Here is an 18,052-nt window from a genome sequence, read left to right as displayed (position 1 = left end):
GGAACGTGTCTTCTCGCTTACCCAGTAAATATACGGTCTCACCACGCTTCGTTTCACGAAGAAACAAGAAGAATCAGTGAATCGCGGGGTCAAGGGGTTATCTTGTGAATGCGGATGTGTTGGACAGCTTTAACCACTTGTGGTTAAATGCCGGGATATAAAGTAAAGAAAGAACAAAACATGATAAAAAGTGTACTTAGAGACTGCTATGGTCAGCCCAGCGGCTCTGGTGAGCGCCATAATATCTCTTTGTCGAGAGGATAACAATGTTTGATGTTATATCCAAAAAAATACAATCTCATCCTTAACAGAACACTCTTATATATGGCCTCAAAGGAATTAATGATCCAAAATCCAAAGAAAAACATCTTCAGCACAGTCAAAAAGTCTGAGGAATTTCATCTTTCACATACAGTGCAAGTCTTTTTCTCTCGATAGAAATTTCTTCTGGTAAGAGAGCATTCTGCTTTAAGTAAACATATTCCTCGTGATTCAAAAGAAAAAAAGGTTAGAATAATATCTAGTGGATTTCCACTGAATAGAGTCAACTTCGTTTGAAGAAGAAAATCTTTCCGTAAAAGTTTTCATTTAGAATAGGATTATAGGAAATAGCACCTTGCAAATAGAATTGTTCTTTTTTAGGTATCAGAATATACTTCTTTTTATTTTTTTAGAAAAATCTCTTGAGACCAAATGATAAGAGAATGTTTCTAAGGAGATTTTATTTTTTTGAGCATAATAGACAGGAGAGAAATATTTTTCTCAGATTCACGCGTTGACCTGCCCTGCACTCCAATCGACTCTTTTCGTCTTTGAAATGATAACATTTCTTGTAAATAATTTTCATCGATTTTTATTCCTGACTGTGTATACTGTCAACCAAAGGTCAACACAATGAAGGCAACGCTTGACCAAGATTGTTACGTTAGCGATAATTATTAGTTATTCTCAGTTTTTACTAATTCGTAATCTTCGTAATTTCATCTCTTTTTCTCTGACAAATAAACTGGTATCGCGAATAAAGACCACCCTAGCCATGAAAATGACTCAGCCGTGAAGGATTGATGCAGCCGATTGTACACAAGGGCGAATGTAACTTCTCACACGATTGACCGACCGACTGACCGACTGAAATCGCGCAGGTACGAGTCGAAGATGGGCTAGCGGGACCCGGCGCACGTGCTGCGCTCACTAGGAGAGCAAGAGCCGCGTGTAGGTAGATAGGTGCAGCAGTGAGGATGGACCCGCGCGAAGAGAGCCGCGCGACAGAGACGAGGCTCGTCGAGGCGAGTTCGCGGGGAATTGCGTATCGCGCGCCACGTGGGAATAGGATGCAGTGATCGGGGGAGGTGGTGTTGTGAGGTCAGGCGAGAGGTCCGCGAGAGTGGACGATGCATCACGGCGGCGGCGGCGGCGGCGGCGGCGGCGGTGGCGGTGGGGGAGGTGGAGGCGGCGGTGTTGGTGGTGGTGGTGGTGGTGGTGGTGGTGGCGGCGGCGGCGGTTACGGAAGCGGGCCGCAGGAGCGAGTGCATCAGACCCCGCGACCGGCCCAGCCCGACAAGTGTCCCTATGACACCTACCAGGCGCAGATCCCGGACTGCTGCGCGGCCGCGGTAGCGGCGCAGGATCCGTATCCTCGGCCGCCCAGCGGCTACGACGGCAGGTGCTACGACGAGTGCCATCGCAGGACGCCGTACCACGAAGAGTCTTATACTCAGGTACGTACTTGAGCATTGCTGCCTTACTTGAATATGCGTTATCGCGACGCGCTGTTGTTATCACATTGCGGACTGCGCAAACAGTTGAATCAATTTGGCGCAAAAGATTCGTCGTCGTGTTTGTGAAGTAGAATTTACACGAAGAGAATTTTATAATAAAAATTATACAACTGTTAAGAGGGTAGTTCCTACACATCTTGGTCTTTTACAATCGATAACATTTAATTAATATTTATAATAAAAATTATGCTGTTATTCTTGTCGATTATGATCTAATGAATTTGCTGAATCAACTTGTAAAAAGTTGTGTAAAAGAAATAAGAGAAAATATATCGGGCAGTAGACTAGACCGGAAATCGAATCCGGGATCTTTCTTTATTCAGGCATTACTGTATCAAGCTACCCAATCCACATGCTTCGAAACATCTTTCTCTATCTCTTATTGATGGTCTTAATTAGTGAAAATTGCTACAGGATTTTAAGCGAGAAATAGATCGACATTCTGCAGCAATTGCTTGACCTTTTCTTTCACATGTACTATTTATATTTTAGGAACTGGAAAGAGTGCTATTAAATTAATTTATTTGTTCAATTCTTCAACAAGACAGATTCTAATGACAGTTTGTTTCTGCACTACTAGAAACATATAACAAAATTAAAAAAAATTTATATAAAAAAAATTCTCTTCGTGTAGAAAATGCAATCAAATTCTGAAGGATTAACAATTTTGATGAATAAAATGAACAATGTCGACATCTTTTCAGACATCTAACGAGGTCTCCAAATTTTCTTATCAATGTCCAAACCTCGTACGAGAATTTAATAAAAAAGTTATGAATCTTCTGCGCGCGCGCGCATCAATCTAGTAAGATTTTAACCAAAATTTAAGCATACAATTACAATGAATACACTAGTAATAATTGTAGCATGATATAGTTTAAGATATTATTTTTTGTGAGAAGACACTAGACAGAACTGATAGATGTCGACAGTTTGAGGCTCCAGGTTTCAAAAATTTAAAGACGTTGATTCACTTCTTCGGTCCGCAATGTGTCATTGGTCGCGCCGATGCGATAGTCGATGGTTCTACTGTTGGTGTAATGATAACGTCGGGTAACCCGTGTCCGGGTGAGAATGATACGGTATAATTGGAAAACAGTAACAGTGCTTTCCGATTACCGTCGAGCTGTGTGTGTAAACGAAGTTGTGTGGGAGTAAAAATTAATTGAACGAAATTTCATTTTAATTGCGCGATCACACGGCTTTATGAAATTACATTACGTTCGCACTGCGGTTTGCAGTTTGTGTATTTCCTAGTGAAATATTTCTCATCGGCAAAAAACAAAAAATAAAAAAGCGAAACGTTCTGCGCTGGAGAAGCAGAATTCGGTTTTATGTTCGTGTCGTTAAATGGAAATGAACATTGCATGATTCATCTTAATGCGATTAATCGCGGTTATACTCGCAGTGAGCTTCGTATTAACGAGCCGCGCCGCTACGCCCCGGGTGTCGATTAAATTTGATATCACCTCCAGGTGCGAGAATTACACGATAATTATCCAATAGAGTCGAACGAGTCCGCCGTTTTATAACGAACGCGCTCGAGAAGTGCGTGCGCGTGCACGCGGTATTTATGATTATCGGCCGGCGAGAATTGAATTCGCCGTTCCTTCGCGAGAAATGGGGGCTTAGTTGGCGCGGAAAGGTCGGACTTTAAGATCGCAATGATTCAGCGAGTTCGAACGGTCGCGCTATCGATAATACGAATCGCGGGAACTGCTCGTGCATGAAAATTCGCCGTCCCTTTCGCCACCCGACGGCCCCTGCGCCTCTTTCGAAGCTTCATACTTAAAAAGCCTCACCCACTCGCGGCCGTACATAACTAAGAGAGTTATCGGCCGCGCGGAATACACACACCTCCGCCATTGATTCGAGAACACTCCTGTAAATTTCCTGCCAATAATCCCCGAACGCCCTCCATGCCGTCCTATCGCAAGCGCGTAAGACAAACGACCGCAATCGGAATTTCCCCGGCGTGAAACGCAAAGCGGGGAAAAGGGAAGAGAGAAAAGAGGGAACGCGACCTCGGAATACACACCGTGAAAATCGAAGTTTGATGCGTCGCTAAAAGCGTCGCGTCGCTAATCGCGGCGAGCTGATTTTTTTCCGCCAACTCGGCGCGTTTATTAATACGGCGGCGATGTTCTCGCGAGAGCAACGGTCCACGAGAGGCGATATGAACCTCTGGATATATCCCTCGGCAGAGCTCGCGTCAGCTAGACGAGCTCGTGATAGCCCCGCGCCAGCTTCGCCGCGAATTTCGCGTCTCCGTTCGTGCATGCGAGTTCGGCCAGGTCCTCGGCAACTTTGTCGTGGAAACCAAGAGAAGAGCCATTACCCGCTGGGGGTTCTACCGTATCCGAAAATTGATTCGGCCCGGTGCGTCGCGACGTGCGCGCTTCTGCTCACCGAATTTCGCCATATGTGTGTAGCCGCATACTATCGATTCGAATGAGGCCGTCGACGGCATACGCGAGTCCGCAGCAGCAGCATCCTCGCAGAATCGCGCGGGAACGCCGGCGTGGCGCGAATAATCGGCATTAATCGAGAGTTAATTGTCCCGCGCGAAATAAACACGCACAGAGAGAATATTATAGTTCTCTCTTTCATATATCAATTCTTTTCGACTTAACTGTGTGCTGTTAATAAGTCCAGGAGAATAGAGTGTCAGTAAGATCTACCTTGCTAAAGAACGTAATAAATTTCGCTAGAAGCATAGCACAGCATTTTAACAGCATACTTCAGTTCCTAAAATGTCAGCAGCACATATGAAATGAAAGGATATTGAATCAGTGCAAAATATCAATCTATTCCGCGCTTAAAAAATCCCACAGTAATTTTTACTATAAAATTCTCTCTTCGTGCACGGATAAGGAGCCACTGAAAAAATTATTTTGATCTTTGGAACTGAAATATTTGGTACACACGATTTGCTCGGCATTACCATGTCTTTTTTTATTTGTGTCAAGTAAGATATAATGGCAAGTGAGAAAGTGAAACACACATAGCGGTAATAAAATTTTGCGCGGTCATCAAACATTTGGTTAATCCCATTTTAACTAAATTTTAATCAGGTGTACCAAATTTTCATTTCGATAACAAAATTCTTCTTTCAGCGTTGATAGCTTGTCGATAGCTTTTTCACCAAGTATTTTTACACTGAGAAAAAATATCTTCAATTTTCGTAAATATATTTGCTAAATTTAATATTCGTTAAGTAAATATAATGTTTATATATGAAACTCCTTTGCTTGTATGTGGTGTGTGTGTGTGGTGATTAAATTGACGTATAAAAATTGGAGTAAAAAAAAGAATACGCTATCTGATAATAAATATTATTTAACTTACAGAAAATATTTTTTTTATTTAATAAATGATTTTTTAATAAAAAGAAATATTTTCTTCGAATAAGTAATAAATTTGTTGTTTATTTTAAAAAATGCGTTCACAATAGTATGCATAAAACGGGTTGCTAAAATTAAAAAAGAATTTCTTTCGGTAAATGTTTTTCTCAGTGTACATCACCGGTGATACAACGTCGATAACGATTGGATATCGGTAGCTGAAGAAACGGCTGTCAGCCAGCGGACGATACGGAGACGATAAGCCGTATCGGATTGCCACGCGGATTTAATCGTCGCCTAGAAAAGGAAGATCTTGACTATTTCGCGAATAATAATGATAGCGCACCGGTATCAATACGTACGACGGAAGCAACGAGTATGCGGAAAATGTCGATACTTGTGGTATTTGATATCAAAGAGTAAAAGTATCGATATCCTATTAAATTTCAGCATCGCTGGCCGCAGGCCACATCGCCTGCGGATGCAATTTCGCGGATGCATAACGCATATACAAAGCGATCACGTGCCGGTCGTTCATCTATCCCTCAATGTTTCCTTCGAAGCATTACCCGGAGAGAACCGCAGATGCCTCGGCGAACGCGCTCTCGCATTCTCCCTAGTTAACCCCGTCGTCTCACTCTCCCGATATCGCTCTAAGAACTTTTTGTTACTATAACACTCGTCGGAGGGAAAATTCGGAAACTTCACGGCAAAGTGGCACACACCCGTATGGAAATTTCCCAAACACTCCCAAATATAATGTAGATTCCCCGACCAAATTATCCAAATTTGTTCCACATAGATATATCCTATTGCAACATCAATTGGGAGTTCCATTTCTATCTCAACTATGAAAAATTTTCTAGGATCTAATTAGAGTCAACTCCAATTTTCCAAATAATTAAAATTATGATTCTAAATGAGAAACACAAAGACAAAAAAAGAATTGTGTAAAGAGAGAAAGACATGAAAAATAATAAAGTAATAATTAATAATAATTAATGCTTTCAGACTTATGTTTTATAGAATTATGATTCATTATTTTAATTCATAATTATTATGATTTATAGAATTATAATGTAATTATGATTTACAGAAATATAAAATATATGTTCTTCCTTCTAAGTATATTCTTTCTTTTCTTTTGAGAAGATATAAAAAAATATTGTATAGCTTATCATCTATTTTTATAACTTATCATCTATTATATCTAATTGTACATAATTATGATATACTTGCAGTAAAAATATAATATTGTCTTTTTCAAGAGAGAGAGAGAAACATTAGTAACATATTTAAAAAGAGATTGGGCGAAGTAGCGAATCTGAGTATTTATATTTTTTAGTATCTATACTTATGGTATAGATACTAGTTTAGTATAGATATTAACTAGTATCTATATTAGTTTTAGTATCTATACTCGTGAAGTGTGTGTAAATACCCAAAACATTTCAGATATTTTGTTCACCATTAATATAACATAAAAATCGAGAAAAAAATTTAGAGAAACGTTTTATAAAGAAAATGTTATCTGTTTAGGTTATCTGTTTCCCATTTAGAAATATATTTTTAAAATATTCTAATTCGCGAATCTTCGTAGATTTCCCAATCAGAAGTCATTATTTTTGGGAAAAATCGGAGTGGGTTCCAATTAGATCCTAGGAAATTTTCTACGCGAAAGATTTCACGACAATAATAACAATCACTGATCTTTTTCCCATCTCAATAGTGGGTTCTAGCTTTCCAGACAGTAGCGGAACAAATTTCGTTGTATATATTATTACGTTTACATCAGGTGTACATTATCTCGCGAAGTTCGCTGGAGTTCGGCGGTTATGGCAAATCTCATCGACGAACTGTCGATCGCGCATCGCGAAGGCGCATAGTCCGACGAGTTGTTCCCCCTTCGCGCTCGTGAAATCGTAGAACGAGGTGCCAACACCGCTTTTACAGGCCCTATTCGTTCGGAATCGTATAGCGACGGCGGCGGAACGCAGCCGTTGCGAATTTCAGGATCCTACGTCCCGCGCGGAACGGGTTTCGGGTTTCAGAAAAAGGCCGTACGTTCCGGTTATTTTAGCGATATCGATACTTTACTGTTACGGTCGCCATATCGTATCGGCCATGGCGGTGTAAAGATAGCGGGCGGCGATAGAGAACCGCGATTCGCGCTGCCGGCAGTCGCGCCGCTGTCCATATCGAACGACGATGCGGTACATACCGCGGAATATGGTGCTACTCGTAAGCCATCGAGTAGTACCGCGGCGCGCAATCGCGGCAACTGCGAATATACCGAGGAGAATGAACAGGAGATAAACACGACGGAATAAAATCCCCTTTTTCGCACGACGCACGCTCGATCCTCCGCGAGCGGATAACGGCTGGATATCTGGCACTTGCGTTAAATATATGTACGGCTGGAACGACATTGGTGCGCGTTCGCGTTGACGAAATGGCGAGATCGGAGATGCCCGTTTCGAACAGTTAATTTATTCGTCGCGAACAGACATGCTTAACGAAGGATCTTTGACGATCGGATATTGTTATTGTCTGCGGGACTGTCACACTATAACACTATTTCCGAGATTGCTGTGGCGTAACAGCGTAGAGCCTGAAATGTTTCTACCAGCAGATTTATTAAGTTGTTACAAAAGCTTTATCATGATTATCAAGTAAAAAATGAAATTATCCTAATTTTTGAAGAGTTGATAGTTTTTACGAGTAAGATAAACATCGATTTTAGTATTTTTTTAAACGTCTAACGACGATTTCCCCTTTTCGTACCCAAACTTGCCACACACAGAAAAATATTACACTCAAGTAAATGTTACTTGTTTCAAGTATTGTGTTTCGTAAGTTTATATATTTACAAGTCTATAGAAGTTCGTCACTAGCATCAAGTTTATTCACAAAATCTGAATTCTAGTAAATTTAGTATTTCAATCAAGAATATTAAATTAAAAAAATAATTCGATTTACTTACTGTACAATACCGAACCAAGTTTCTCTTCGATAGAATTCTGTAATATTCTTGCAAAAAGAATTATTTCTTCTTTTCAGAAAGTGATAATGAGCTTTTCTCATATTTGTGATGTATACTTTAAGACTATTGTCAAGAAAATATTCCTTATTAAAGATAACTTCAACTTTAAAGAAGGAAAATAAACCGAATAATCACTTTTCTTAGCTGTAGAATGATATTTTTTGTGTATACGAAAAAAATAAATAAAATAGGACAAGTAAGAGTCAAACGTAGATCTCAATACAAAAGAGTGTTCTATCAAATTCCTGTGACAATTTAATAAAAAAAATGACATCTTCATGAAGCTACTACTAGTAGTACACTTGCTAGCGGCAGAACTACACGTCCTTTGTTACATAAGCGAGAGAATTACGGTTGGATCGAAACGAGTAATTTCGGATTAGGCCAGAAAGATTTCATCCGCAGATGCAAGTGGCACGTTATACATTTCTCTTACGTAATTGCAATTCCTATTCGCATTCCTTCTTTGTATCACATCAAGATTCTTGCCGAATTCTGGATGCTTGCCGTACGTTTCCAATATTAAATTTTTCAATATTTCGAGAGATTCCCGAGGTTGTCTGGTTGACAGACGATATCTCGTTTAAAAAGTCGGATTAATCGATCAATAGTTACATAATACCACCGAAAAAGAGTCCAGAGACAGAAAGAGAAAGAAACAAAAAGAGAGAGAGAGAGAATATGTGTATTTCGATTTGAACGATATTTATTTTATTTCTGTTTGTTTTTTAGTGGAAACAATATTTTGTCAAAAGTAGTGTTACTTTTAAATAATTATTCGCCTCCATTGTTTGTTGTATAACACGGCCAATTACAGCTCTCGTGAAGTGTGTACTGCACATACTCCACTTGTTTTAATTGACGAATAACCAAAGCAATAGTACAATCGACAAACGCGCAGCCATGTTCGATCATGTTCCCATTGTCCAGCGACAAATCACGCTCGATTGTGTATTTATCTCGCACGCACCTCGAGAGATAACGTGTAGTAGACGCATTGTCTCTCTCTCTCTCTCTCACACACACACACACATGCGCGCGCGTGGCGGTACGTGCGCAAAATAAAGTTTCTCTCTCTCAAGACTTAAGGACAAGTCAGACCGAAAAGCTACGAGGACGCGACTCGAGAATGCAGACGAGATTTTCCTCTTTCAGGATGTATCCTCAACCTTCCACCGGCCCCAATCTCGACTGGGCTACGAGGAGCGTCCTCAGTCCCGAGTGGGATACGCTTCGGATTCCAGGTGCGCCAGCGGCCTCGGTTACGACGATACCGGTGGGGGTTACCTGGACCAGAGCGACCCGAGGATGTATTGCACCGGCGGCTATTGCATGGGGGACACGATGATGGCGACGAGCAGAGGCGTGTGCGGCGAGGAGGTCGAGCTCGACATGCGGAGGCACATTCAGGCATGCGCCTGTACATGCAACCACATGGGCTACGGGAATTACATGGACTATCAGGTGAGTCGACTCGCGCGATCGGCGAAATACGACCTGCCGGCTAACCCGGGAAAGAAACGCGATCTAGACGGGAGCACACGGGCGAAAATATATCTGCTGCTCGTCAAGGAGACGTGCGCGCACGCTCGCGTGTTGTTGGCCGTGATAAAGGAGCGCGCGTGTCCACAGCTGGCTCGGGCCGTAACGCGGAAACGGTTCTCCTCGATATCCTCTCGAAATCGACGGATGACATCCCCGCAGAAACATTTCCATCGGGGCGAAATGGCGATCCAGGGCGCACACCGGGCTTTCTTGCGAGTCGTACGTAATATCGCGCACGTTTATAATCGCGATGCGATATTACGTCCTGTCGAGGACGTCTCACGAGAGGATCTTTCCCGTCCGCAAACGTTTCGCGATGAGGGAGGAGAAAGCTATCCGTGAGCCTTCATAAATATAGGGGAAAAATGGTACACCCAGACACACGAGGCACAATGATGAGATCCTGGATTTTCCTGTCGCGAATCGCACAATATCGTAAACTGGGCCGGCGTTACTCACGACTGAGTTCTCTGCGCGTATATGGGTGATTTTATCGTGAATTTCGAGAGCTTACGTAGTTTCAGAATTCTTAAAAATATAGAGAAATTTATCATAATGCACGAATCAATTCGATCATGCAATATCACACAAAAATATTTCTTTCATATTCTTCATTTTTGTACCTCATGCGTCTTAGACCTGTATTAATAATCGTTACTTGAAACTTGCCTCAAGTGAAATACTGGAATCTGAATTTATAGTTAGATTTTAGTTTCTTAATTATAATATATGCGATGTTACATTTGTAATCGTGATTCAGCTAAAAAACTAATATTCAATTCTAAGGCCCGTATTAATAGTTATTACTTGAAATTCATCTTAAATGAGATACTCAGATTTCAATTCAGAGCTACATAAGAATCTCTTTCAGTTGAATCGTGTTTGCAGATATAAGTAGCCCATACATCATAATACACCAAAAAAAAATCTAATCTAATTATGAATAAAAATCTGGATCTCACATGAAACAAGTTTCAGGTGACGACTGTTAATACAGACCTAAATATAAATCTAAGTATCTTTCTTGAGGCAAGTTTCAAATAACGACTATTAATATACATCTTAGATCCGTATTAACAGTTACTAGAAATTTGTCTCAGATGAGATACTCACATTTTTATTCAAAGTCAGATCCAAGTTTTTCAGTTAAATTATTAAGTGTGATATCTGTAGTCGCACAATTCAGCTGAAAAACTCTCATCTAGCTCTACATTGAAATCTGAGTATTTTATTTGAGACGGATTTCAAGTAATGGCTATTAATACGCGTCTTAAACTGTATAATTTTGTTATCATCTGACAAAGAATAATGGTGTCTCCCAAAGATGTAAATAATTTCTCTGTATACATATGATCACACAGTGGACCCGGTGAGTCCACCGTTAAGATCAATTAATCTGCTAACATCCTCATAAAACTTGCAAAAGGCGAGATTTGAGATGCAAATTAACCCCACAGATTAATTCCTCGTAATCGTGAGTTATCGATAACCACGTGAGTCAAAGGGCGTTATGAATTGTTATATTCTTTAAAGCGTAATTTAACGGATCATCGCGCGTAAATAGTTGCGTCGATGACACCGCGATATTTCGCGGTTGTTACTCAAAAATTCCGTCGATTCTCTCGATATCATTCGTTGGGCGAAGCTTCAAATCGAAACATTCGGTACTCTCCGTTCGGATTTCAGCTTCAGATGATCAACGATTGCCACACGGGATCAAATCTCTCTTGCCACTCGATTCCGACTTCGTTTCATCAAGATAAATACGTAATGCTCGTGGACGCCACGATCCGTCGAATTATTACGACTTGCGCGCGAGGTCGAGCATTCCACCCGGCTATTCCTCCGAACTGGTCTCATCTCGTCTCGTCTCGTCTTCTCTCACGCGTACCTCTGCGCCCGGACTCGCTATCAGAGGTAATTCATCGCGGCCTGAAAAATTCACAAGCAGCTTCCTGCTCAGAGACCTCGCGCCGCTGTCCGACTCTCCCGCTGGCGTTTCATCTTTTACGTGCGACCGAACTGTCCGTGAAATCCTTCCCGTGCGAGTCACGAAAACAGTGCAAACGCGGAGAAAGCAGGTGGGAAAAGGAGAAGAGAGCGAGAAAAGTACGAGAAACATGTTCTTGCCGTCTCGCACGGGTTTCCCCAGCAAGAGGAGCCGACGGCGTTATACTTAAGCCCTTACGATTATGCGATAATATACGAACTTTTGCAAGACGTCCATGAAAAATTGTTTTTCCCGCGGACGAACGTGCGCTACATACGACGTCTCGCTGTCGGAACTTCTTGCCCGGGACGTTTCCCCGTGAGGATCCTGACCCGCGTTCGTGACGAATCTCTGGCAACCTGAGGCGCCGCGGATTCCGCAGTCGTCGTGCTGCAGCGACGACTACACTTCGCGTCTCATTAAAAAGTATCGAACACGTCATAATCTCGTTTGCGCACGAGGGACGCATAGCTCGATAATAAAGGAAAGAAACTGGGTCGCGCTCTGACTGAATCTAGACAATTCCTTCGTTAGTTTAATAGCTATTTACATTCTACTGTAATTTTGTACTTTGCAATAAAAGATTACATTTATATTTTTCAATAAGAGATCATTTCTTCTCATAATAAAGTGGAACTAGAATAACAATCACGCTGTCTTCCACTATCGAGGTCGCCAATCATGCCATTTACCTCCTAATTTAAGACGTCAATTTAATCGCGAAATAATTCCAATCAACATTCGGACGATTAAAGCCTCACTGCACTCCGAAGTTGTATATCTGGCATCTCGAGTAACTCGCCCGGGAGAGAATCACGACCAACGTCAATCTATATATCCGCTCACCTATCTATCATCGTCACCGAGACACAGTGCGTCCCAAAAAGTCGCGAGCTCATCTGGGGATACGCGCGCAGGCTCGCGAACTTCGACGGCGCGGCCTCGTTCGACCGGAATGTTCCGCGCGGAAAAAGGAACGCAAAGAGAGGCAGAGAGAGCGAGTGAACGAGTGAGGCAGCAGGGGAAGGGGGCAGAGAGAGAAAGAGGAGAAAAATTCATTTTGAAATGGGCGCTGCCTCCAACGGGGCCGCGCCGTCGAACTTCAGAGCCTGCGTCCTGGTTCAGGCAAGCCGCGATCCTGGCCGGTTGCCAGGGGATCGCGAAGGGACCGGAAGAGACGAGCGCGAATAAAAAAAACCGCGCGCGCGTATCCATCATCGTGACGATACCTGTCAGGTGTGCCGATGTGTGTGCGCGTATGTGTATGTATGCGAGCGAGAGAGAGAGAGAGAGAGGGAACGTTGTTGTGTGGGAACGTGTTCGGGCGAGAGAGAAACGTGCGCTCGGCGTGACGCGAAACTGCGCGACACTCTTTGCGAAAATCATTTCGGTACAGGCGAGGCGAAGCCATTCTCGGCGAGAATGGCGCGCGCGGCAACGACGGAGTCGTCGCCACTGCAGTGCGGCGGGTAAACTTCCGTCGAGTACACCAAGTGCGCACGGGCTTCTCCCGTGCAGCCGTGGCGGAAACGCGCAGCTATCGAGCCCAGGCGGGTATCGAGAGGAAGCGTGCGGCAATTCGCGAATCTGTAGCACGGTTCTTTATCGCGCGTGAACAGAGCAAAGCAAGCGACGAGAAGTCTCACGCCGGACAAAAATTCTTCCGCTTAGGGCTTCCCGCGAGTTCCAGCAATTTGTTCTTTTCTTTACTTCTCTGCACGTTCGTGTCGACCACAAGAGGTTCGATCATTTGTGCAATACTTCTGCGTAAAGAAATTGAGAAAAAGGAAGAAATTAACTGAAACAGCCTGTACGGATCGTAAGTTGGAACGCGCGCGCGAAGTAATTAGCGCGGGAAGTCGAGACGTCCTCCGTCGTATTATCGATGAGACGAGCGTCTAACTAAATGCACTTCCACTCCTGTTTCGTCGCGAATGCGGTAACACGTCGGATATATGCCCGAGTAGCGGATCTCGACGTTCCGAGTGTGTTTGGGAATTAGGTAAAGGGATTCCGTGGATTATATTCGGGAACTTCGAGCTCCTGGAGGATTTCGGGGCGGACCGAGGATCCTCCACGAGTTCCTCGGGACCACAAGTCAGGATAATAACGTCAAGGGAGAGACTCTGTCAAAAGATGGATCTGCGACGGTACCATTAAAAAATTACGACAGATTAGGTCAAGCGTTCTCTCTCTCCTCCCTTTCTTTCTCCGTCCATCTCTTTCTCTTCTCTTTGTAGAGCCACATTTCGATTTTACAATATATATAACGTAATACCTCTCTCTCTCTCTCTCTCTCTCTCTCTCTCTCTCTCTCTCTCTCTCTCTCTCTCTCGCTCGTTCGCTCGCTCGCTCTCTCCCCCGTCCCTGCTGATATAATTACGTGCAACGCAATTATGCGGCGACCCATTGTGACGACTTGGGAATGTATTAATTATTGTCAACCACCGAACAAATATTGCCTAACCGCTCGATATTAACTATCATCGGTCAGAGTGCCGCAGTGATCGCGAATGAGTTATTAAATCGCTGCATCGTTATCATTAATTATCAATTGCCGATGGAAACGCCAAGCGATTAATGCACTAAGGTATTCCTTCCACAGTGCTTAAATAATTCGTCGCGTTCGATAGCGCAATAAACGGTCAAGATTTGCGACCGTAAACTCCAAGTGCGTAATAACGCGTACAACATTCGATTTCTCGTCGTCATTCAACTCTCGATCTGTCGCATTGATTTTTTTCTTTAACGTTTTAGTCCACCTTGTAAAAAGTGGCCGTGCACTGTTTCTCCGCCTCAGTCTTCAAGTAACAAATATATATCTTTTTCTTTTTCTGTTTTTATTTTTTTATTAATTATCTATTCCAGTTTAAAATATTTGTTTCATTTTATCCAAGCTAATATTGCGATGTTGACTTGTTGACACAACGTATCATTTCTTCATTTAATTTAATGATGTAAATAAACACGCGTTTGAGAATCAATGCATATTCAGTAAATAGAATATTGCCAATCATGTAAATTATACATTACTCCCCTTCCCCTCAGTCTTTAAACAAAAAATAAATATTCATGTTTCTTCTTTCCGTTTCTAATTCTTTACTAATTATCAATTCCCGTCTGAAGTTACTTTTCCATTTTTTTAAGCTAATATTGTGATGTTGATTTATTGATATGTTGATTATTTGGTTAAACAAAACATTTTTTCTTCGAAGCAAAGAAAAAATTAAGGATAGTCCGAAGAAGCGATAAATATATTTAGTGAAAATTTTGTGTCACGAAAGAGGAATTCGATAAAGCGAGGGAGTTCACCAAGTTTATGGATCCCTAGCCGAACTTATCCGTCTTCATTAGCGAAATAATTAGTCTCGGAAAGTTAGAAACGTCAGCGATTTCGATGTAGGACATACCGAAACTCCAGATAATGAATGCAAATTACAACACCAAAGTGCTCTGCCAAGGACACACCGTCGTAAGTATGGCGTTTCCATCGGTACGCGACAATGAGAGAAAGGAAAGGAGAGAAGAAGAGAGACAATCAGTTTATTCTATCTTCGATGAGAAAGTCCGTTGAATTAATAATATTTATGTGTAATATAATTATACCAATTTAATGTAACAACAAACGTGAAAGTACTGCGATATTACGCGAAATAATGCGAAATAGTTTCCGATATTAATGCTACTTGGTAATGATAGGGGAGAACACGCCATATTTCGGAAATAATCGAAACTGATCACGGTATCGCGCGATCATTTAAAGATTTGCGTCGCACTGTTTCGTCGCAAAAATTTCGTGATAAGGAACTCCGATTTCCGTCTAATTTCCGTGTCAGAATCGTCGCCACTCTCCTCTCTCTCTCCCCCCCCCTCTCTCTCTCTCTCTCTCCAATTAACCCAAAAATGCTTATTTCCATTCGACGGAAATACGACGAATGTTAACAAAATCGAAGGGATCTCTGACGAAGAACGATCGAGCAACATCGATGTCGAATTAGCGCGAGAATCTTAGACACGTGGAAAGAGACGCGCCAATAATCCTAGAACGTTCTCTTCGCACGCGCCTGTTGAACTATTGCGTAACCGCTCTATAATGTCACCGCGTTTACCGCCGGTGTCTTTTCATGGGATGAAAGAAAAAGTCGTCGCCGTTGTTCCCTCCGTCGTTAACTCCCGGGTCAACCTCGATCAAATACGCGGAAATACGGAAAAATCCGATATCCGTTGCGACATTTAAGCGTGGTAGTTCGTCGCAGCGCCACCTCAATGAACGTGTGCTCTAAATTTAGAGAAAAACTCGACATTACGTGCGCACGCCTTCGCCGCCAAGGAGCGACCTCCGATATTAGATCGCGCCTTAATTAGAAAAATGGCGCAAACTATGAGCGTACGGAAATAGTCACGCATTTTCTCGTCAAGCTCGCAAGCGAGGCGAGGAACCTTCTTTTGTCCGTCTCGTTTCTTCCTCGCGAACTTTCCCATTTTCTCGCGACGTAATACGCAACGTTGCGAAGGACCAACAGACAATCAGTGGTACAGACTTAAAATATCTCAGCCGTAACGCTTCGCAGGTTTAGAATGAAATGCGAGTACAAAAGGGCGGCTCAACTTTATGCGATGAAACGAGAAAATAAAGAATCGGAAGTAGCTAATTTATGCATCTATACTTTTTTATATATGTTTGTTTTTCATACTTTCGATAAATCGATTTCTTCGTGGAAATCTTCATTTCTCTACACTGTGAGTAAAAAATAAAAGTGTGTGAGAAAAAATATTTAAGAAATAAAAAATATTGATTCGATGAATACTAATAATATATTTGCTTATATTAATATAAAATATTTTTCTCAAATAGGAAAATATGCACGTTAAGAAAAAAGTATTAGAAAATTTATTTGTGGAATATAAAGTTTTCTCACTGAAATAAACCTTTCTACACAGAAATAAATTTTATATCCCACAAATAAATTTTCAAGTATTTTTTTTTCAGTGCATTTTCTTAGATTAACATTTCATGAAAGTAATTGTTTATTCTACCTAAATAAAAGAATTTGGATTTAAGTAATTTGGATATTATTAGTATTCATCAAATAAATATTTTTTTTATTTTTACACATTTTTCTGTTATTTTAATTTTAAATTTATAATTGTTTTATATTGCGTCCAAAAAGATAACTCTAATCGTAAACTTCTATAATCCCATATTTTAAGCGAAAATCTTTACCCAAAGAACATTCTTCTTCTAATGAATAGAATATATTTTATTTTTTAATTTTGGAAGAATCCTTTTAAGGATATATATAATAAAGGATAAAAGTAAATCTTCTAATATATATTCGCCAAGGAGTAGGTTATATTTTTTTGTACTCTTATTATCTTTTATACAGAAAGCCTGATAATTAATGACGCACCCGTTGTGTACAGATAGAACTCATAAAATTGAACACAAAATTCTTCTACCATTTCGTAAAGAATCACGTAAAATTTTCGGTTATTAATTAGAAAACATTGGTACATTATCGCGCGCGCACGATCATCCACCAATCTTCTTTAATAACTAAAAATTCACGTGGTCATTTACAAAATAATATAAGACTTTTTTGTTCAGTTTAATCTAATGTACACGACGGCAGATGTCGCTATCACAACCCATCCACGCGTTCATCATGTTCATTCGCCCATCTTCTTGAATTAACAATTCAAAATTTCATGTTGATTGTTTGTGAAATCATAGGGGAAATTTATACCGAGTTTGATGAGTTCTATCTACACACAACGGATGTCAGGTAGAATAATGTTTGTATTCTGTATATCATTTTCGATTAGACATCTCCGTGGTGAAGGTCCAAACTAATTGTTCGCGCGCACATGAATGCAAGGCTCGAGGCGCAATGGATGAGAATTTCTCACGCTCGCGTCAATCTACGCTGCCAAAATTCAATTCGTCCGAACGACTGATCTCCGAGAGAGAGCTGCAATATTCCGCGTCCCGCCGAACGCATTACAGATCTCGATGGCTATCGAATGTCACGTAACTCGCGAGGCTCAACTGTTTCACGATCCGTTTTTCCCGAACGTGAAAGAAATTATATCCCAACCGACTCTCTTCCCCGGTCCAGGTCAGCGAACACAGTCGATGTCCCCGATATCAGCGTCGTTCCAGCATACTTTCACCGAAAACAACGACGGTCGCGGCAAAACGAATCCGCGAACCCTCGCGCGCGCACGGAAATTAGAAAACAGCGGCGCGCCGCAGCAAAAATCTATTTCTCGCTCTTCTCTCGCGTGCTTTCTTCACAGGACTCCACTATGCCGACGACCCTCTTCTTTTCTGCGCGAGTGCCTCCGAGAC

The 18,052-nt window shown here is 41.7% G+C and overlaps 1 protein-coding gene across 1 annotated transcript in view; it reads left to right on the top strand.

Annotated features, from left to right (window-relative positions):
* Positions 1 to 1,481: 1,481 nt before the first annotated feature.
* The window catches only part of LOC116852576 (dipeptidase 1-like), a gene marked incomplete at its 5' end in the record, with an annotated part of 148,808 nt that continues 132,237 nt past the window's right edge, over positions 1,482 to 18,052 (top strand). Inside the window, 2 exons of the mRNA XM_032833078.1 lie at positions 1,482 to 1,718; positions 9,321 to 9,629. Of these exons, the coding sequence (XP_032688969.1) occupies positions 1,482 to 1,718; positions 9,321 to 9,629 (546 nt within the window). The remainder of the gene's footprint in view (positions 1,719 to 9,320; positions 9,630 to 18,052) is intronic.

Source organism: Odontomachus brunneus, unplaced genomic scaffold (genome assembly GCF_010583005.1).
Source record: "Odontomachus brunneus isolate Ranch 3 - 2012 unplaced genomic scaffold, Obru_v1 Obru_scaffold_235, whole genome shotgun sequence".
NCBI classification, from domain to species: Eukaryota; Metazoa; Arthropoda; class Insecta; order Hymenoptera; family Formicidae; genus Odontomachus; species Odontomachus brunneus.
The sequence above is the reverse complement of the archived record's forward strand: the minus strand, read 5'-3'. Positions and strand labels throughout refer to the sequence as shown.